The sequence below is a fragment of the Pongo pygmaeus genome, chromosome 4 (assembly GCF_028885625.2).
Source record: "Pongo pygmaeus isolate AG05252 chromosome 4, NHGRI_mPonPyg2-v2.0_pri, whole genome shotgun sequence".
NCBI classification, from domain to species: Eukaryota; Metazoa; Chordata; class Mammalia; order Primates; family Hominidae; genus Pongo; species Pongo pygmaeus.
The window spans coordinates 152,803,647-152,827,534 of NC_072377.2; the positions used below are offsets into that span (position 1 = coordinate 152,803,647).

General features: G+C 34.3%; 1 protein-coding gene across 1 annotated transcript; it reads left to right on the forward strand.

Annotated features, from left to right (window-relative positions):
• Window positions 1–6,477: 6,477 nt before the first annotated feature.
• Window positions 6,478–18,133, forward strand: LOC129037270 (serine protease inhibitor Kazal-type 6). The gene is made up of 4 exons (XM_063664598.1): window positions 6,478–6,829; window positions 9,720–9,742; window positions 16,906–17,021; window positions 17,901–18,133. Exons 1-4 carry the CDS (start codon window positions 6,772–6,774, stop codon window positions 17,944–17,946), a joined length of 243 nt encoding a protein of 80 aa, XP_063520668.1. The 5' UTR covers window positions 6,478–6,771; the 3' UTR covers window positions 17,947–18,133.
• Window positions 18,134–23,888: the final 5,755 nt, after the last annotated feature.

Genomic DNA, 23,888 nt, shown 5'->3' on the forward strand with positions numbered 1-23,888 from the left:
GATATTCAAATCCATCGTATCTGCAGATACCTTATACCATCAGTCTAGTTACACTGTCAACGAAGAAAACAAAGTCACTGTGACCTAGTTTTTTCTAAACCTAGGGATCATGGCATCCTTTTGTCATGTTCTTAAGGCTATGCTAAACCAATCTCCTCCTGAATAATTCTCTGAATTAACATTAAGCTAAACACTAAAACCTAAAAGCAAAGAGATTTGAGGAGACCTACCACAAAACACATGTACAAAATCGAACTTTAATAAATGAATTTAAGAAGAAATATCCAAAAACATAAAAAAGAAAGCAAATTAAGAAGAAAGAGATTTTGAATGAAATATAAACTACTTAATGCTTTATTAATATTCATAATATCTGTTAACTTTCAAAAGTTTTATATTGCAAACTATACTTTGTGATGTAGTTTGATTTCCATTGTAGCAAACGTAATTTAGAGAAATGTAGATTGCTTTGATCCTGGTGAAAAGGGATCTGAAGGGAGGATAAATTGTGGAGCAGAAGTGATGAATAACAGTTTATATGAATTGGACAGAGAGAGAACTGTTACTCGATAATCTACAAATTGGAAAAACTAACTTCCAATTATGTACTTAGTGAAATGTACTCTTGTGCAAGAGCCAGTGAGTATTAGAAATTTTTCCTTTTATCTCATTAGGAAACAGATAAGAATATAGAGATTCCCAAGTGAGACTGCAATTGTGTTAAAATATATCAGTAAGAAATCGAAGAAACAAAAGCAATGATAGAAAACTAGAGATGGGCAAATATCTACATGTTTAAAATAAGGAAGAAGATCAATTTTGGAAAATGTCAGAATAGTTACTAATAATCCCTGATAATCATATAGTGGTAATTATTTTTTAATCATATTCTTTGAATAAATATTTATGCAGTAATTGCTAAATATTAAATGAAAATTTGAAGAATTAAAGATCAATAAGGTACAGATTCTGCTTATAAAGAGCATCTAGACAAATAGAGGAGACACCATATAGGCATAATTTTATAATGTAGAACAGTTTCACAAGAAAAGTAAATACACATATTCTGAGAATTAAGAAGTATTATTAGTGTCAAAGGGCAGGATTCTCAAACTCAAATGCCTCTAAGGGCCAACAATAAGAGGGGCAAAGGAGTGAAATAAGAGCACATTTAAATGAGGCATGTACCACTAAACTCCAGCTGATATTTGCCACAGCAATGAAGTGCCCACATATTTTCAGAAAAATCTTCTGTTTTACTTCTATTTTTCTTTTTTTTTTTTTTTTTTTGAGATAGAGTCTCACTCTGTTACCCAGGCTGGAGTGTAGTGGCACAATCTCAGCTTACTGCAACCTCTGCCTCCCGGGTTTAAGCGATTTTTGTGTCTCAGCCTCCCAAGTAGCTGGGATTACAGGTGTGCACCACCATAGCCAGCTAATTCTTCTGTATTTTTAGTAGAGATGGGTTTTTTTCATGTTGGCCAGGGTGGTCTCAAACTCCTGACCTCAAGTGATCCACTCGCCTCAGCCTCCCAAAGTACTAGGATTACAAGTGTGACCCACCGCACCCGGCCTATTTTTCTTAAATATTCAAATTTAAAAGCTGTAGATTATTTAGAAAGACACTTAAAATCACAGCATAGGCTAAATAAAATTTATTAACAAGCCTGAGTTTGTCTCTATGCTACCAGTTTAGAATGTCTGCCTTGGAGGATAAAGAAATGTTCTGTGAAGAGTAACATAATTTGGACTTTTTATTGTTTGATATATAGAATTGAGAGATATAATGATTAAAGAAAATAACATCCCAGGCAAAGGCAACACTGTAAGTTCAGGTAGGCAAATAGATATGTAATGAAAATAAATGAGAAATGAGGAAGAGCTTATTTTGGAAGAGGTGTAGAGTCTATGATGGGGAAGAGCAGGACATGTGATAATATGAGCATTTAGGAAAGAAGGTGAGGATGACTGGTAGTCCACATAAATTCATTACAAACAAGTCATGTCAAACTTCCTTCATTGTATTTCACAAGGATGAGAAGCTTGGTACCATGCCATACAATATATGAATATTGATTTCAGTAGAATAACTTGGAAATAAGTTGGTGAAATATCTTTGAGCTTGCTTTGTTCAGCACTTTTGCAATGACATAGATGATGATCAAGAAGACATACTTATTAAATTTTCAGTTGATACAAAGGTGGAAAGGATTGCTAAATTGAAGACACAGTCAAGCCTAAGCAATCTTGAGGGACTGAATGCAAAGTTTAGTTAAAAAACTAAAAGTGCTTATAATCAAAGAATGTCAGTGAAATAGGCATATGATGTATGAAAATAACCCAGAAACCTGCTCTTGTTAAGAATACTAAAACTCAGAAAGGTTAATTAACATCTCCCATATCATAGAGATTTGGCAGAAGTAGAATGCACACCCCACATCTGTCTGGACTCAAAGTCTGTGTTCATTCTAATCTATCACAGAACCACAATGTATATTTCTCAGTAGAACTTTAGGTCATTTTTAAATATTGAGTGGAAGATTGAGGTAAATGTTTTCTAAGATGACAATCAAAGAGTCTATGTTTTATTTTTTTCTGCCAAAACATTAATAATAATTGAATCTAATCCATCAAGTGGAATAGATCAAATTTTATATAAGCTAAGATTTGTAAGTGTCAAAAAATAAAATGTTTATGTTTGTTATCTTCATTTCAGTGTAATATCAGAAAATATGTTATTAATTAAAGGTATTTCAATCTCAGTCATTCAACAAAGATTTTCTGAATGGCTATTAATTGCTAAGCATGGTTGAAAGTACAACAGATACCACATTGAAAAAAAAATCGTTCCCACTAAGCACTCACATTTTACAAATTTAGTGTGTCTCTCTGATTCTCACTTTTTATTCCATTTTTTTCACCCCATATATAACATTTGAATCCAGGACAAAGCTTACGTAACTTCATGACATTTGCATGACATTGGCACCTGGTGAGGTATTTCTTACCAGTTGGTCCCTAGATATTGACTTCTATCTCTCCAGGAATTTTTGCAGTGTAATACAACTCCTATGGTCACTGTATCATAGAGGGCCTGGTTCTCCATTACCCCTCTCCCTGTTATCTGTTTCATGTGTTATCATACTCTGCTGAGTTATATGATTCCCCCCATCAAGCTATCAATTGTAATGTCTCTTAACTCAAACTCCCTTGTTCTGAAATAAAAACCCTTCTTGTTCTTGAGCCCTCCCCAGCACTTGACTATCTTGGGGACTATGGATTTCAGCTGCTTTTTCTGATCTTCATTGCAACATGACAGACTCCTGTAAGACTGCTATAAAGTCCAAATACTTGGATATCTTCCTCGATACTGCCAACTCTGTTTTACCCATGATATGTTGAATAATGCTTTAGATGCCTCCAACAGCCAAGGAATTTGAACTAAACCAGGACAATGAAGTCTAAGCTCAAAAACCCCCTTTTTCTTCTCTTCCCGAACCCCTCCTCTTAGTCCTAGGAAACAGTTCTCCTCTTTTCCTAAGTGGTCCAATGGAGGTTCTAAGAAAAACAATCTTCACTCTGAATAAAGATTGGATAGTTGCAAATAAAAAATGCTTGACTTTAGTCTATTGTACAGCTAAGGATGTTAACAAAGACCACTTTATAATTCAATGGCAAGCACTGACTTCCTCGATTAATGCTTTCTTGGATTAAGGTGGTGGCTGTCCTTTTTTTATTTAACAAAAAAAGCCTCTATTTCATGCCCTATGCTAAACGGTGGAAGGGTTCAGGGTTTGAGAGAAAATAGAGTACATAGCTGTCTGAGAAATGACATTTCAAAATAATACATTTTACAATATATATAAGCAATGGTGGGAAAAGGAAAATGTATATGAACAAGTAAAATGTTAAAACACACAGGCACAGGTACATGTTTCTCCTTGGATCAGAGCTAAGCATTCTGAAAGCAATGAAGCTGCGTTTCAATAAATGAAATAATATTATATATATAGTTGGTAGCAAAAAACGATAGAATTAAAATTTACCTTAAATTCCCTTGCATGTGTATTAAATGAAATGCAGATGATTTTATATGCTACCATGAATAGTACTTTTTTAGTAAATGTATAATGTTTATATAATAAATTTTGCATTGAAAATATATTCTTATAGGGTTTGTGTCTTTCCATAAAAATGTATGCATAGCTATATTTTGGAAGACCACTGTACGTATGTTGGGACTGCATTCTAGTATGTCTATATAAGAGCCATGGCTTCTACTGCATTCTCCCACATCTCCCTTTCTTTTATTTTTTCTGTTTCTTTTTTGCTTTTGCCTGATTCAGTATATTGACGTTTACTTATTCTTTAATATTAAGATTTTTTAAACTTTTCCTATTTTTCTCCGGGGAATTAAATAAAACAAAATTCAAACTGCTGTCTTTTACTTGCTATGCAGCCAAACAACTATAATTGTATGCAGTCTGTGAATAATTGCCTTTAATTTATTAACTTCTAGTATTTCACCTTCTTATTTAAAGAGCCAATTAAGTGATTTCCCAGAGAATGTTTCTTACCTTTTCCTTTAGGTAGTATTAAAACAAAACCAAAAACTTTCATATGGCCTCAGAAACCTAAGAAAAAGGATGATTCAATCATTAGGGACCAGATTCTTTCTTAAACTATATATATTTGTGATATAATATTTCCTTCCCTATGTCTATCCAGAGCCAACACTTAATTTGTGCTTTCATGTTCCTAAGCGTTTTTGTGGTAGGTAGCGTAAGTGTTGAGGATAGAGAATTGAAAACATTCTGAAAAAGAGGATAGAATCATTCTAAATAAGAATAATTCTATTAAAAAAAAACCACCTATTAAAAAAGAACTCTTGAAGATCAGAGGAAAGCAGGGAAGGAAAGACTGGAAGATAGGGAGATGGTAATATTTAGGTGATGGTAATATTTAGGTGAACAGTGACTGAGAGTGTAGAGGTGAATATGAGAAGCAAGGACCAAAAATGAAACTCTGGGGAGAGAGGAAGAAGTTTAAACAGGAAGTTTAGAAACATCACCATGAATTTAATGATGGCATATGATTGACTACCACCGTTGTTGTTTTTTTTTTCATTATTATTTGTTTATGCTTTCAAACTTTTGCCACTTTTGGACATAAGATTATTATTAGACTAATTCTGTACATTCTAGTCACAGAAGGAGGGAAAAAAAGGTGGTCAAAGAAGGAAGAAACATAGGAAGTAGAATGGAAAGAGGGAGGAAGGTCACAGCAGTACCTAAAACCATGCTATGCAATGCTTTAGTTTTAGGAACTGATCTTTATATTATCTCATATGAATGAGAAAACATACTTAAAGATCACAAGTGGGTAAATTGTACAACTGTTGTTTTTAAATTTCATGACTTAAGCAATTTCCCGTATATTTTGTTTCTCTAGATATTTTGACTCCTCTTCCCATAAAGGGTTCAAGAAAATTTTAAATACGGTTTTTAAGGTTTTTCAGTAGTGTCTTTGAATACTTTTAACATCTGACCTACATCTTTCTGTAAAGGACTTTAATACTATTTCCTTCATGATATTTTAAATAGCAGTTTATGATTTGAGGTAGACGTTCTTGTTATCACTACAACCATTCTTTTTTGTTGTTGTTTCCTGAAAGAAGGTTATGGCATCTCACTCTTTGATCTATCTTAAAATTCAATTGGCCATGAAAGATAATGTGATTAATCTAACTTTTATACGAAAAGTAAAAGGAAATATATTGCTCATTTCAAAAATTCAATTCAGGCCAGGCACAGTGGTTCACGCCTATAATCCCAACACTTTGGAAGGCCAAGGCAGGAGGATCATGAGGTCAGGAGTTTGAGACCAGCCTGTCCAACATGGTGAAACCCCGTCTCTACTAAGAATAAAAAAATTAGCTGGGCATGGTGGCGGGCACCTGTAGTCCCAGCTACTCAGGAGGCTGAGGCAGGAGAATTGCTTGAACCCTGGAGGCAGAGGCTGCAGTAAGCTGAGATTGCACCACTGCACTCCAGCCTGGGCAACAGAGAAAGACTCCATCTCAAAAAAAAAAAAAAAAAAGAAAATTAAATTCAGTAACTTTAAAAAGCAAATTTTTGTTACAAATTAAAGAAAATAACTGACTCCCCTATTTATTTTGACTCAAAACTGGACAACCACTGGCAAAACTGGACAACCACTGCAATAATGATTTAAAAATTAATTAGCTGATTCCTGCTTAGAAAATGCTTCTTCTACTGCAGTTCTAGCTACAGTGTGGAATATCTATCTCCTTTAGGTACACCTTGGATGATCTGGACTCTAAAAATTCAAGTTACACCCAAGATTCCATTATCCTGTGGTTACTCACTTGGACCACAGACATGTAGGACCTGTCTGAAAGAAATATAAGAATCAAGTGGAACTCAACCAGTGAATCATCGCTATAATATAGTGAAACTTTAGAGAGAAGAGCCGGGAGGATGTATTGGTTGTTAGGAAAATGTAGGCTGCCAGTAGAAAATGACATCCTCTATTAATAAGATCTGAGGTGTGACACACATAATTGTCCTAATTTTTAAGATTGATGGGGAGCATGAAGCATTTTTTTAATGTGTTGGCAGGCCCCAATAAATGCACAAACTGCATAGGACTCATGTGGTCTGAATGTATTTTAGGGCTTTCTGGGAATTGTCTTGACAGAGAACCTGAGCTGGACAAAGCAGCCTCGATCTGAGTGAGCTAACTGACACAATGAAGCTGTCAGGCATCTTTCTGCTCCTCTCTCTGGCTCTTTTCTGCTTTTTAACAGGTAAGTTTTTTCTTAAAATTAAGATCCCATATTTATACTGAACTGGATATGATGAGTAGTTGTTTATCATATTTTAAATCCTAATGATTTTGATGTAAAAGACCAATTCTGAGAGATTATCATAATGATAATAATGATTGTGATGATGACAATGATTATGGTAATAATTATAAAAATTACTGTGATTTGTTGAGCATATACTATATTCTAGGCATGTACCAAAGGATTTTATGTATTGTCTCTGAGACTCATAATAAGGTATTTCTATCTCTGTTCTTCATATAAGAAACTGTGGAACAGAGAAATTGAGAAAATCAGCAAAAGACTTGCAACTAGTAGTTAGAATCTGGAATTTGAATCAGATTCTCTTGCCATCACATTTAATGTTTGTTCCATAAAACTAGATTGGAGGATGGATAATTGCATTAAATATTGGTTTTGCTTTCCAGAACAAAGGAATATTTTCCTCCCCTTAGTTACTATTACAAAGAAATTCAAATAATTAAATTAAGACAATGGGGAAATTGGAAACTCAATGAGAAAAGTCTTTGAAAGTATGTAATTGAAACTTAGAATGCAGAAACATGTTTCTGGTGAGCTAAATAATCTTCGAGAAGGAGAATATCTTTGGACACTTTAGTGAGGTTCAAAGCACAATCATACTTCAAAGTTATGTTTTTTATGACAGAACCATCGGAATGAGCAGGTCCATCATAAGCTATTTATTTCCTTCCTTATTATTCTACTCTTTCACGTTGTAGGGCACAAAGCAAATGCTAGTTTTGAGACCCAAGACCTAGTTTCATCTCTTCTATTAATAGCCTGTGTCACTTAAAGAAATATCATAATTTTCTGAGATATTTTCTCATTTGTAAAATAATAGAAATAAAACTAAGCCCTGGGACCTTCCATATCTTATGTATCATTTTCTGTGACAGTAGCAGATGAATTTTACTACTATGCAAGATTTTAAATGGCTGTACAAGTAAAAAAAAATCAATGAGATTTAGTTGATAGAGAAGCCAATGTTCACTGTAGCTGGTCATAATTACATAAACAAATACACTTAGAAATACAAAAAAAATGGGTAAAGGATTCCTGTGATATTATGGAGTAAGCTTGACTACTAAAGCCAAATAACCTTAATATGTAGTTCAATCAGTTGCTGAGATGGCAGAAAAATATAGATCCGACTATGTAAAGTTTAGCTGCAAAGATAGTCTCAGAAATCAATTGTTATTCCCTTTTCTTCTCTTTACAAAGGTGAATTGATCTTTAACAGGATCTGGTTGACTAATACAGTTTACCAAAGCATGGATGCTTCACAGACATACTAGATAGTATTTGGGAGGTCATAATGCCTAAGGGCCTTAATGTTGAAACAGAGTAAAGTGAATTTTAGCCCTGGCACTTTCATTTTATAGCTTTGTGACCTTTCTGATGTTTATTTCACTCATATCTAAAATAAACATATAAAGGACTGTATTTGTATGGAGAATTAAATGAGAAAAAGGCATGTACAATGCTTAACATAGTGGATGGGGTATAGTGCATGTTTAACAAATGTCTATTAACATTATTGCCATAATAAAGTTTAATAAAAAGTACTAAATTGGACTCCATCATTGTGAATATTAATTCTGTTTTTGCCTTGCCAATTCCTGTGTATGAGACATTAGGCAAATCTCTCTTCTTTTGATGACAGATTTGTACAGCGGAGACTTACTGAAAATTATAATAATAAATTGTCCCTGGCTATAAAAACCACTTCGAGTCATTAAAAAATACAGACCTTCCAGGAACTCTCTGGTTTTATATAATAGAATTTTTAAGTGATTGCCCTAAGAATTTGTCATTTTAATAATCACCCATATTGCTGGTTATAAATCAATGAGGCTGGTAATCACTGCTGAAAAAATGAACAGTAACCTTTTTTCAAATTAAAAAACAACAACTTGTTTTCTCCTTATCTTTATTATTAGAGATTGTGCTTTAAGGAATTTCCAGTTGTTATCCCATAAGTGTTGGCCATCATTGGAGATGGATTCCGCTAATCCACACTCTCTCTCATTGCGGTGCCCTTGGGCTTATGTGTCAGAGGGATTGGGAAAGGAGTCCCATAGGAAAGGCCACAGATCAAAACTCAGCAGCCCATTCTAAGACTGGATTGAGGGATTTTATTATTTAAGTATTTTAAACCACTGAAATAATTAGTCACAAACTAAAATTACACATACAATATTAAGAGAAAGGAAAGGGAGAGAAACAAGACAATATATATGGGATCTTTTCCCTTTTTGGGAATTTAGAGAGATGTAAAAAGAGAAATAAGTGGCAGGAATGAATGAGTTGTTCCTTACCAGTTTACATTTGGCCTAAGTTTTAAAAGTTGAGCAATTTCAAACTCAAAGAACAAACTACAAGCTTAATCTCTTTCCCAACTGCCTGTGGCAAAGGCTTTTGGGAGGAACTGCATGAAATGAACCTTGAAATGTCAAAGGTAGAGGATACTTTCCAATTCAACTTCTCCAAAGTGAGACCAGCGATGATAAGATCATTTCCATAGTAAATTAGTGACTGGGCTAGGACTGTAACATGAATTTCCAGATCCTTAATCCATTTTTTTTTCTACCCCACCCTAACCTCCAACAATTGTTACCTCCTCATGGTTCATGTCTTTATATGACCTTCTTGAGAAGTGAGCAGATAAAAAAAAAAAAAGAAGAAGAAGAAGAAAAGAAAAGAAAACAAAAACAAACAAAAAAACATACCATGACTTTTTAAGAGAGCCAAGTAACAGGAGTAGATATTAGGAATTTCCTAATGTTGAAAATTTCACTTTTGGTACATCAATGAATTACAGTGTTTGAATTTTGTGCTTTTCTTTCAGGTGTCTTCAGTCAGGGAGGACAGGTCAGTGCCTATTTTTATCTCTTCTTTCTGCCTGGGTGGTGCTTGGCTTGATCTTCACTGGTCAAAGAGAAATTTGTCTATGGTTAACAGAGCAAAAACAATGAGCAGGCAAACCTTATTCAGACATCAGCAGAAATTATTATTCTTTAACTAAATTCTTGTCGGTTTAAAAGAACGTAACTACACATTCTCATAATTTTTTAGGGAAGAATAAATATAAATAAAAATAGGATGTATCTGGGATAAAATTCATGCTCTATCATTGATTTCACTGTGTGATCTTGGGGAAGTTACTCAACTTCTCTGAGCTGCAAGTTCCACAACTATAGAAAAGGGATAATATTATTCACTTCATAGAATTGCAATTATATTTAAATTATGTAAACAATGTGAAAGTATTTGGCAAGCCGTTAAAGGCTATATATGTATTAGTTACTGATTAAAAATTAACACCCTCTGCAGAAGTTAGGATATAGGTTATTATTTCTTTTTCAGAAATAAGAACTGAAAGTAGACAAGAAACTAGTTTACTGCTCTCTAATGAGGATACACAGACTGATTCACTCAAATTTTAATAAAATTTGGTTTAAAAACTGGAATGAGCACAAGTTATCTTCATCGTTGGATTTTTTTCCCCCAAATTAGTTCACCAATGTCTTTCTATCCTTTTCATTGTAACTGTCAAAGGACAACACAAGTACTATTTGTTCTGCCAATCCTGTTCCTTTATCCATATTAAGCATTTCTACTTGGTCTTGGCACTAGTTCTTGTTTAGCCTTGGTGTGCCTTGTTATACCTTTGACATGAAAATTTCTAGACACTACTGCTAACTAATTGGAGTTGGAAAAGCCATTGGAAATATTTTCCAACCCTGATATACCCACTGCATTATATAAGACTGTTATTTTTTTAAATTTTAGCATCTCAGAAATTAGGATGCATCTTACAAATGATGCATTTGTGTGTGTGTGTGTGTGTGTACATGCATGTGACTTAGGTGTATGTCTAACACATGCACACATGTGTGTTGGCATTGTCATATGAAACTGTATACCTTAAAGTTGTATTATTATGTTTAAATAAGAATGAAGGTATGGTCTATACTAAACGTGAAAACAAACACACAAGGAAAGGACATAACATCCAGCCAACACATTTCATATCTCATTAGGTAGTAAAATATAGTAAAATCATTACTCATAGAATTAAGAAATACGGAATTTAATCCTAGTTTTCTCATTAACACACATGTTACTTCCCTTCTTTGAAGCTTGATTTCTCAGATTTTTTTTTCTTACAAACAGAAGTTTTATTGCATTTGGTCCACAGACATATTTCACATTATCTCATGGAGCAGGGCCCCTGGGTGGGGGTCCCTGTGTAGTACTTGGCGGGGTGTGCGGCTGGGAGAGATGGAGCAGTATAGCTGGTCAGGCCCAAAAGGGGAGAAGGAAGGCTGGGGGCTCCTTAAAACCTCATGCCTGTAATCCCAGCACTTGGGAAGGCCAAGGTGGGTGGATCACCTGAGGCCAGGAGTTAGAGACCAGCCTGGCTAACATGGTGAAACCCCATCTCTACTAAAAATACGAAAATTAGCCAGGGGTGGTGGAGCACCTGCAGTCCCAGCTACTTGGGAGGCTGAGGCAGGAGAATCCCCTGAGCCCAGGAGGTGGAGGTGCAGTGAGCCAAGATTGTGCCACTGCAGAGTGTTTTCTAAAGTTCATTTAAATTTTACTACTTACTGATTTTATGCTTTAGATGGGCCAAAGTCTTATAGTTTGCTTGCTTCATGATCACCTGGATTGCTTACTAAATATGCAGATCCCCAGGCATCATGCAAGACATTGAATAATAATCAGAAAGGTAGGGAGTTTGAGTCTGCATTTTAAATAATTATCCAGATGACATCTATACATAAGAAAACTGAGTGTTTTTCCCTAGGTAAGAGGATGCAAACTGTATTGGGAAGCATTGGCTCTGGAGTCAGATAATATAGATGAGTGGAGTCCTCATTCATACTTACTTGCTGTATGACTTGAAAAATGTGGTTTCCCTTCTCATTGCCTTTGTTTCCACATCACTAAGATGAAAATTTGAATTCAATGATCTCTGAAGCCCCTTCCTGCCCTAACTGTCTGAATTGTTACCAACCAAGCCTGTTCTGCAAAGGCTGCTGTCTCTTCTCCACTCAAATATAGATGACAGGGAAGCTCCTATACTTTTAAATGGCACTGAGGCTGCCATTTCTCTTTTGCATGCCTGGAGGGAGGGTGGCAGTTTCAATGCCAGCAGAAGACATTGAAACTATCGTTAGGAGCATGCTTGCTCGAGTCTGATCCAGCCAGGACAAAAGGAAATAAGATTTCCTCCAACACTGAAGTCATTCTTCTCATGCCAAGAATTCTCTACATGATGAGACAACTGATGGGAAATTATAGTTAGCAGTCTGAATTATGGACTTCAAAAAATATCACATTAATTTGAAAAGATTATTCAAGCTAAACAAAATCATGTTGCCAGACTTTTGGAAATCATATTCCAGTAAAATTTTCCCTGTAAATGTAAATGACTAATATGCTGACAACTCTTTAATTTACCAAGGAGATAGATTAAATGGCACAATAATAACAATAAGAGTAAAATAAAACTACTATTTATCATCACTAGTGTTTCATTAAGTAATTTATTATATAGCATCAAAATGTTTAAAAGACATATTTTCAAAATAAAGATAGTCCTTTGACTGAATACATTTTGCTTTTTGAATCACTTACTGCATTGTCTTTAATATTTTTATATTTTCCTTTCAGGCTCTGTATTTGGGAACCATATCCTTAAAGAGTTGTTTAGATGAATAGTTCGAATTGAAATGAACAGAACAAGCCTTTTAAAAGCAATGATTGGCAACCATTTTCTGTTACAATACTTTTTGAAATACTTAAGTTTATTTTTGCTTGTATTTTAAGATAAGAATTGGTGAATTTTCATACAATTGGTAAAACAACGCTCCATGATTCTAGTGAGTTTGAAGTTTTTCATTTTTCCTAATTAGCTTAATTTTGCTTAAAATTAATATACTGACAAAATGTATAAATACAATTTGGAAATGTTATCTAGTACCTATAACTTAATTACAAATTGAAAAACTAAAGCCTCAGAAACGAGGTCTAGCTGACTTACATCTACCAACAGCAGTAAAGCTGTGAAGTCAACACTTCAAGACTCCTGACTCCATATGGAGTGAGCTTTCCGTGGCTGCGTACTGCTTTTAATCAGCAATAGAGGGCCATTGTCTAGTGAATGTGAAAGAGCTTTGAGCAGTACAATTTCTTAAGCAAATATAAGGTAGTGATCACTATTCTCACTTAAGCACATAATATGATAAGTACATTAGTTTCAAATAAGATAACTTGTGTCCACATGCAGGAAGAATTTGAAATTAGGAGGAAAATGAGGAACAGACTATGTTAAAATGTCTCACACAGTGAGTTTAGAGGCTGTCTAAAATTAAAGTGGGAAGTATTTGGGCAAAAGTAGCTATTTATCTCACTCAGCTGAAATTAAGGAGATAAAAACTTATTTTATTGGTTCAGACAAGAAATGTTGAGAACTGGTATAGGCAGTAAATTTGGAACTGGCAAAGAAAATGAGGTAAAGCAATGCAGAAGGTAACAGAAGGGAAAATAAACGGCAATGTTTCCATCTGAAGGAGGGTTGGAGAATCTAAAAAGTGCTGCTATCATGAAAAATGGAAAAAACAGAAAAACAGAATACAAAACTAGTTTGGAAGGAAAGAGTTGTATTTTGCACATAAATGTCTTAAGTATGAATGAAATTATTGAGTAAAAGGTTATATATATATATATATATATATATATATTTGACCATTGAGAGTCAGTTTGAGATATTTATAAAAAATATATAAAAAATATTCTGGAATTTTTCAGTACCATATGGGAAAGTATATGTCATTAGGAAGAGAAAACCAAGTATATTAAACTATCTAGGAAATGACCATAATTAATACTCTGGAGGAAAAAAGAAAAGACAGAAAGAGAGAGAAGAAACAGAGAACCAGAGAACCAACATATAATGAAAATGTGGAAAGAGTTTCAAAAAGGTTGGAGTGATCAAGAGTAGCATATGTAATAAGGAAATCATGAAAGTTTTAAAACAACCAATAGATGTATTCTGTATTTTTGAGAGCAGTTTCAGTAGAGTAGAAAGGGGAGGGAAATAAGAGTGAGGGGAAGCCAAGCTTTGTAGCAATTAAGAAAACAGATATGGTAAAGAATGGAAACTATTTAACCACATAGGTATTGTTTGTCAGTAATAGAAAGAAGAGATGCCATTCTATATCCCAAATCCATGTTTGTATGATTACAATTTTTCATTGGTTTTACTTGTAAACCTAAAACTCTAGACTTAGGTATGAATAATCCTGAGTCTTTAGTTGACTTAATGACCATATAAACTCAAATTTCCAGAAGCATTCTGAGCCTTCTCCAACCCCTGGGGCCTACAGAGAGTGGTCCTCTCCTGCCTAGCCACCATGTTAAAATGTCTCACAGAGTGAGTTTAGAGGGCTCTCTAAAATTAAACGAGGAAGTATTTGGGTAAAAGTTGCTATTTCTCTAACCCAGCTGAAGTTAAGGACATAACAGCTTTATTTAAAACACATCACTGAAAGTGTTCACCGATAAATCTTGAACCATCAAAGCTAGAAGAATCCCGAGATACCATTTAATCTCATGGTGTTGACCATTTTCTATGAGTTACAGAGATCTTTCAGAGCTACTGTAGTTAGCATAGACCTGTAATAAGGTTACTTTCTACACTCCTAACCCAGAACTAGTTCAAATATTCTATATTAACTCTCCACAACTTTCATATGAGCACATTTGTTCCTTATAAAAACCTTGGGAATCTGAAAATTAGGCATGACATGTGTTCTTTGTTGTTTCTTGGTTAAGAAAATTGAGGTGCAGGCATAGAGTCCTTTGTTCAAGTTAACACAGACAGTCAATGGCAGAACAGGTTCTAAAACATGATTCTCAGCTTACTTCAGAGATCATTGAAGGCCACTAAAATTTAAGAGTATGATATTTATCTGTTCTATGGAAGTTTGTTCATATGCCACTTGATTAATTTGCTTTCATTTATTGAAATGCTTTGCTCTTCCTAGTCTTCTTCCACAGGGCAGAGGAAGAAAATACTTGGGTGTGGGTTCAGTTGTGCTAGGCTCAACTGAGATAATCCATGTGAAAGTAGCTTGAATATTTTGAAGCAATTGACAAACACAAGGCAGTATCATTTTAGATAGAGATACAGCAAGTTTCCTCTCTCCATATGTAAACGTCACTTCATTCCACACAGATATATTTGGAGGGGTTCAGCTTAACCTATTGCTTATTGTCATTACTCTTGAAATAATGGCTCAAATGTCATTTACACACCAAATATGGACTTAATTGACATTGTGTTGAAAACAATCTTAAAACTCCAGACTACTTTTGAAAAACAGCTATAGTTGAAAGGATATGTTAGTGGCACAGGTGCTACCATTCCTACTATGGAGCCCATAATAATAATTATTAATCAGTCATAACACATATTCTGAACAATAGTGCAACCTTAGAATCATTTTAAACATAGCAACTTAGGCAGCCATTACTAAATGATTGTAGTAAGCACAAAAGTTCAAATTCCACAGACTCTGAAACAGGGTAAGGTAATAAAATGACATTAGATGCACCTATAATCTTAGTGACTTGGAAGGCTGAGGCGGGAAGATGTCTTGAGGGCCAAGAGTTTGAGACTAGCCAGGGCAACATAGGAAGAATCTATCTCTAAAATATACATATATATATTATATATATATATAAAGTATGTATATTTTATATAAAAATATATTAGATATATAAAGTTTATATATTTTATATATTTTATATAAAATATATTTTATATAAAATATATTTTATATATTTATATAAAGTATATATTGTATATATTTATATATTATATTATATATTTTACATATATCAACATAGCAAGACTCTATCTCTAAAGTATACATATTTAGTATATAAATATATATTTATAATATACATAAGTAGATATATTTAGTGTCTATATACTTTAGAGATAGAGTATATATATACTTTAGAGATATACTTTATATATACATATCCTGTATATATTTTAGTTTACGTGTATATAAGTGATATATTTAGTATCTATATACTTTAGAGATAGAGTATATATATACTTTAGAGATATACTTTATATATACATATCCTATATATATTAGTTTATGTGTACATACATAAACACATTAGAATTTTGTTTTCAAGAGCTTATGGATGGATATTGCATCCACAGGGAAAAGTAACAAGCATCATGTGATGTCTGGTGCCCCTTGTAAGGTTCATCCATGTTTTTTGTTTGTTTGTTTGTTTGTTTTTGTTTTTGTTTTTGTTTGACGGCGTCTCAGTCTGTCGCCCAGGCTGGAGTGCAGTGGCGCGATCTGGGCTCACTGCAAGCCCCGTCTCCCAGGTTCATGCCATTCTCCTGCCTCAGCCTCCCGAGGTGCCCACCACCACACCCGGCTAATTTTTTTTTTTTGTATTTTTAGTAGAGACGGCATTTCACCGTGTTAGCTAGGATGGTCTCCATCTCCTGACCTCGTGATCTGCCCGCCTCGGCCTCCCAAAGTGCTGGGATTACAGGCGTGAGCCACCGTGCCCGGCCCATCCATGTTTTGATAGCAATACAGAAGGAGTGCTGTTAGAGCACATTAATATGATGTTTAAAAAGTCATTTCATGACCAAAAACCACTCTCAATTGGAACAGTTCAATGTTGGAGCAAAAAGTTTTACTCATATAGCATTTGACTACATCATTAATTTACTCCTGAATACAATCCGTATTCCTTGTAATGAGTTTCCTGTAACTCAAAGAAAATGTCTCGTCTATTTAATGTATTCTAATTAAGTAGGTAAGTAGAATACATTAGATTAGTAGAGCTATTTTATATTTCAGAATGCTTTATGTCACAACTATTTATATATAGTTTTTAAAGTTTGCTGTCTAAAGCTTCTGTTCTGAAGGATGGTCTCTTAGAATGCACTAATGTCAGTGTCACTCTGCTTACTTTGGTAGGTTGACTGTGGTGAGTTCCAGGACCCCAAGGTCGACTGCACTCGGGAATCTAACCCACACTGTGGCTCTGATGGCCAGACATATGGCAATAAATGTGCCTTCTGTAAGGCCATGGTGTAAGTATTATATTAATCAAAGCTGACCCTTGCAAACACAAACTTCCAGAATAAGACTAAGACACTTTTTTGAGGTATTATAGAAAACACCCATACCTCCCCATAGAGACTGAAGAAACAGGCTTCAGGCAATTTGATTGAAAACAGATGGGTCAAAAGCAACAAAAACATTACATACTAAATTATTTGAAAACATAATCTTAATCACTTTGCTCTGTTATTATTAATTTTGATTGTCTTAGAGAAGTTTTCAAAAACATTCACACATCTTATACATTATAACTTATTATATTTAATAATTTTGATATGTTTTAATGTTTTCATTTGTTTCTAATTAGAACTTGCAGTATCAATACATAATGAACATATGTCTACACTTATATATAACACATCTGACTAATTAATACCAAACTTTTCTCAGGAGAAAGTCAGTGGTGTAATATAAAATTTGAATTAATAGATGCATATTACTGAGAGGGCTTGAATGTGTCACTTGCTCTAAAATGTCAAATGCCTGAATATCTGGTTCAACCTCTTACATATTCTGTCAGAAAAAAACTATAGTCCCTTTGTCGTTATTTCTCCTGGGACCTCTACCTTTTTCAATGGTATACATATTTACTCTTGGAGAATGAGCAATTGGTACCAAAAAGTCTAAGACTTATGAAAACTCTGAGATTTGTTTAAGATTCATACTTTCCACAGCTAGGCCAGATGTAACCTCTGAGTGCATTTAATTAACATCCTCTGAATCATATAAATGGAATTTATAGAATCAAATAATTAAATGGACCGTGCCATTGTTAAACCTGTTTCGAACCTCTATGGTGAGTACTTACGATATTGCACTGAGTATATATTTGTCTTTCTTTTTTGTAGGAAAAGTGGTGGAAAGATTAGCCTAAAGCATACTGGAAAATGCTGAGTTAAAGCCAATGTTTCTTAGTGACTTGCCAGCTCTTGCAGCCTTCTTTTCTCACTTCTGCTTATACTTTTGCTGGTGGATTCCTTTAATTCATAAAGACATACCTACTCTGCCTGGGTCTTGAGGAGTTCAATGTATGTCTGTTTCTCTTGATTCACTTGTCAATAAAGTACATTCTGCAAAAGCATTGACTGTGTTCTTACTTTGAGATCAAGAAAATATATACATACAACAGAGAATAATTGAACTGGGATAAACTTGGATCAAGAAACCTATTTTCCTGGTCTAAGTTAACCAACCAGTCATTGTGAGATCTTAGGAAAATCCCTTCCTTTCTCTTATTCTTAGAATCCCCATGTTTATAATGAAGGATTTTGACAACATGACCATATGTTATGCTTACAGTTACTTAAAATATCTATCATTAATTAGATCACATAATATTCTTTCTTCCCAATTTCATAAAAAGCATATTATATAAAAGTAAAATATTTGTTCTCTACAGGCCATTTTTTTAGGCATCTGGGATGGAAAATTCAGACTATATAATTTCTAAAGACATACAGTATATGGTTTTCTGTAGTAGCAGTATCATAAGGTATACCAGATACAATGTAACAAAATATACAATAAATGGTGAATATTCAATAAAATCAGTCACTTGGCAAATAAAACAGCTGTCGTTAAAAGAAGACTGAAGGTTAAAGCACAGCTCTGTTGATAACAAGCTCAATCTCCATGTAGCTGCCTCAACCCTATGAAAATCCACAGTTTGATACATATATATCTTATTCTGAACATTCACATGGAAGTACTGAGAACTCTTTCTTTGAGTAGTTTCATGTAGTAAAGCATGCTTTTATAAATAACACCTTACTGGGGAAACTCAGACAAAATACATCTCTAGCTGCAATGTAATAATCATCACTCCAGCAACAAATATTTACTGGAATCTACTCTGTGGTGGATTCTATTCTAGGTGACTTGGATACAGCGTGGATGGTAGTGAGACGGGCCAGTGACCTTTCAATATTTAATAAAGTTTAAATTGCAACAGGAAGAAATATATTAAAACAATAAATATAACAATAAATGGCATAATAAGATAGAAGATTATAAGAGCTATTAGAAAAAAATAAGAAGAATATGTTAATATGGATAAAAAATACTTAGGGAAAGGTGGTAACCATTTGCAGTACTAAATCAGTTGGTTCCAGTAGTTTTTATTGGAAGACCCAGAGATGAAGAAATTGGCCAAATACATATATTGGAGAAGAGCAAAAGGAGATGCTAAAAATAGCCATTAAGGTTGTGGAGCATGCCTGTTTTGTTCAAGGTTTAACAAGGCATTGGTGACTGAAGAAGACTGACTAAATGGGCAAATAATAGAAGATGTAAAAGTGGAATGAGCCTGACTCAGGAAAGACTTTGTAGTTATTGTTAATATTTTTTCTTTTACCTTGATGTATGAAATGTGTTTCTAACAATGCATATTAAGATTATATTTCTGATTTTAAAATCTCAAATATATTTTATGCACATAGATGTTACCCCTAATAGTACATAATTAAAGAAGACTGACCTGGCCAGACTGAGAGATGTATCCAATATCTAGATACAGAGCCAGGGAATAGATTAGATTATGCTAGGAAAACTATATGAGCATTCTGTTCCATGGTTAAAGATTATTCCCCTTGATGGATAAAAATGAACACATAGTCTATTATTTGGGTACAGCATTGATAAGAGAGGGTATACTCAAGTCACACAGACCAGAATGTGAATCATGGTTCTGATGTAAGTTATGTGCCTTTGAGCAAGTCATTTAGACTTCTTTGTATCATTGTTTCTTCATCTGAAAAATAGAGATAATAATATTTACCTTTTGGAACCCTCCCCACCAGCCAGACCAGATTTCTACCATCCATCTTCCACACAAAAGTTTCAGTTTCACCAGTTTGTCTTTGCCTATCTGAAATGTCTTTTATGATATCTTCTTCCACACTGCCTAACTCTTCTTTTCTCATACAAATCTGAATCTAATTGCACCATTTATTTTAAGGCTTATGTCAGGGGCTATATCTGAAAATTGTCATAAGCTCTCTCTTGTCTAGTTCTGAGCTATTCTTCGGAAATGAAGGGAAAGTATATAAAAATAAACCACAGAAGACTAGATGACTTACATTTCTTGGAAAGAAGAAGCAAATTACATAAAAAAAGAAGTCAACAGTCAAAATATATGGATTTGGGCTACAGAGATATCCACACTCTCAAATCTCGGTGAACATACACTTAAGATTTATGCATATTGTAGTTTGCTTGTTTTTGACAAACCTGACAAAAACAAGCAATGGGGAAAGGATTCCCTATTTAATAAATGATGTTGGGAAAACAGGCTAGCCATATGCAGAAAGCTGAAACTGGATCCCTTCCTCACAACTTATACAAAAATTAACTCAAGATGGTTTAAAGACTCAAACATAAGACCTAAAACCATAAAAACCCTAGAAGAAAACCTAGGCAATGCCATTCAGGACATAGGCATGGGCAAAGATTTCATGACTAAAACACGAAAAGCAATGACAACAAAAGCCAAAATAGACAAATGGGATCTAATCAAACTAAAGAGCTTCTGCACGGCAAAAGAAACTATCATCAGAGTGAACAGGCGACCTACAGAATGGGAGAAAATTTTTGCAATCTATCCATCTGACAAAGGTCTAATATCCAGAATCTACAAAGAACTTAAACAAACGTACAAGAAAAAAGCAAACAACCCCATCAAAAAGTGGGCGAAGAATATGAACAAACACTTCTCAAAAGAAGACATGTATGCAGCTAACAAACGTGAAAAAAAAAAAAGCTCATCATCATTGGTCATTAGAGAAATGCAAATCAAAACCACAATGACATAATATCTCATGCCAGTTAGAATGGCAATCATTAAAAAGTCAGGAAACAACAGGTGCTGGAGAGGATGTGGAGAAAAAGGAATGCTTTTACACTGCTGGTGGAAGTGTAAATTAGTTCAACCATTGTGGAAGACAGTGTAGCGATTCCTCAAGCATCTAGAACAAGAAATGCCATTTGACTCAGCAATCTCATTACTGGGTATACACCCAAAGAATTATAAATCATTCTACTATAAAGACACATGCACACTTATGTTTACTGAGGCACTGTTCACAATAGCGAAGACTTGGAACCAACCCAAATGCCCATCAACAATAGACTGGATAAAGGAAATGTGGCACATATATGCCATGGAGTACTATGCAGCCATAAAAAGGATGAGTCATATCCTTTGCAGGGACATGGATGAAGCTGGAAATCATCATTTTCAGCAAACTAACACAAGAACAGAAAACCAAACATTGCATGTTCTCACTCGTAAGTGGGATTTAAAAAATGAGAACACATAGACACAGGGAGGGGAACATCATGCACTGGGGCCTGTTGGGGGGTGAAGGGTATAGGGGAGAGACAGCATTAGGAGAAATACCTAATGTAGATGACAGGTTGATGGGTGCAGCAAACCACCATGACACACGTATACCTATGTAACAAACCTGCATGTTATGCACATGTACCCCAGAACTTAAAGTATAATTTTAAAAAATGGCAAAACACACACAGAGAGATTGTGTCAACAGGGTCAGATATTTGCAATTGTTTATGTTCCTCATTTTTGTGATATACAGTACAAAACCTGCTGTTTCACATATGGTTTGTATTCAAACTTCCAAGCATAAAACGATAGTTTATTTGATCTCAACATCCATATTAATTATTATACCTTCAGATGACAATGGCAGCATTGTTAAAATTAAATCATTCCAAATCTTTAACCATTAACTGTCCTTATTCCTCCACTACAATTGATGCCAAGACACTTATTTCTTTTCTCTTCTTACTTGTTTTTGAAGTTAAATTAATGAGAAAAATGATGTGGTGTGTCAATGATTAGGCTTGAGTGAAAGGGGTTCTCTGGAGCCTTCTTGTCTGTCTATGACAATGTGAAGGTTTTTTTAAGCAAAATACACACACACACACACACACACACACACACACACACACACATAGAAAAGTTAAAAAGGGTACAACATGGGAAAAAAAGGTCAGAGAAAAAATAACTAAGATAAACATTGAAATAACTCGTTACTATATGTCAACTAACCCATTCACTGAGTTTAAATTTACTGAATTTAAATTTAAGATACTTAGTATCAATCCCATTTTCTAAACTATATACCACATAATTATGATAAATTGAGTGACATGAATGTAGATGTTGATTGGACAGATTAGTCTTATATATTTGGTGACATCAGAAATAGAAATATTCATAATTCAAGAAAGCCTTAAGCGAATGTTTAAAGAGGGTGACATGTATCAGCCATAATTTCCAGTATGTGCACTATTATGTTAATTTTGTGATGGGACTACTGTTTAATCCTGAGAAGGCCTGTGTTCAAATGGGCTGACTAACTCTCCACTGGACATCTAATGAACTGCTTTTTTCTTTCTCGGACTTTCTTTTTTCTTCTAGCTTTAGCATCTGTGACTTTTTAAAATGTTAATTTCAGTTCTGCAGTTTGAGTAAAGGGAGAGATAGGCGGAACAGATTTCCCCTGATTTAGTTAGAGAAGATTTAGACCTAATAAAAACAGGTACTCTTAATGGCCCAGTTTAGTTTACTGCAGCTACCCTTCAGATTAGATGAGTATACTAAAAGAATCCAAGTAATAAAGCACAGCTATGTGTCTGCTTAGAATCATTCTACATCACTTTGGTTAGTATTGTCACCTTAGCAATAAATTTTCCAATCCATGAGTGGAAGATGTCTTGTGATGTATTTACGTCTTCTCTAGTTTCTATCACAGTGATTTGTAGTTTTCTTTCATAATTGAGATTTTATTGGATGTGTTGAAGGTCAGTACAAAGACATTTCAATTTGCACACAATTCTTAAGATACAAACTGAAAATCTAAAAAGCCATGCATTGTAATTTTTTTAAAAAGTTATTCCAGTGGCTTTCTAACTTAAAATTTGGAGGCAAATTTTCCTTAAGAGGCTATAAAGTCCCAGTATGTTCACATGTTGATAAATTATTACATATATCCCACCAATTCACAGTCTAATACACATACTATGTACTCAAAACTTTAATCTTTCACAGCACATTGACAAAGTTGTTAGGAAAACAGGACTACCATGACCAAAAAGATGTTACAGAGTGTATACAATTCTGACAGGAAGAGCCATATCAAGAGTGGTTTTCTTCAGGAAACAATTCTACGAAAAACAACATGGGAATAGATGTAATTTAAAATGTTGAAGACATTAAATGCAGGACTGTGACTCCATATTGCCATTTAGTGTATGCATTATATTAGAGGATATAAAAACTAACCCACCATCTATGGAATGTTAAGCTGACATCTAAGACAGTCAACTGTCCTCCCATAATTCAATATCCCACACTAGTTTCTGGTTGTACCCAAAATAACTACCAGTGAACCATTTTACCTCTTAAATAAAAAGCACTTACACTTAAATAATGGGAAGGTGGGATTCCCTCCTTCTTAAATATGTTTCTAGAGCTATTAAAAAACTTGCATTTACAAAATAGTTGATTAAAATATTCCTTTGGATTGTACATGTAGAGAGACAAGGACCACTGATAAAACATTGTATATAGTTTTAATCACACCTGGCTTCTTTCTCTCTGGCTTCATTAGAAGCTGGACTCGTCTCGGTTTTAGTTTCTCCATTTTAAGCAGGTAAATATTCTGGTTACATCTTTGGCCTGTTTTCTCTTTGCTCCCGCTTTCTCCTTTTCATTTTTCACTTATTTTGGTCTGAAGATTTATCCTTTCCTGATACCTTTTTCGGCTTTGTTTCTGCTTTTGAAGGAGCAGGTTCACCTGACAACTAGGCAG

Bases quoted from the DNA above. Each gene is read 5' to 3' on its own strand.
- LOC129037270 (XM_063664598.1), top strand. From the start codon at position 6,772: ATGAAGCTGTCAGGCATCTTTCTGCTCCTCTCTCTGGCTCTTTTCTGC. The intron at 6,830-9,719 runs GTAAGTTTTTTC...CTTTTCTTTCAG, and splicing joins TCTTTTCTGCTTTTTAACAG to GTGTCTTCAGTCAGGGAGGA. The intron at 9,743-16,905 runs GTCAGTGCCTAT...TTACTTTGGTAG, and splicing joins TCTTCAGTCAGGGAGGACAG to GTTGACTGTGGTGAGTTCCA.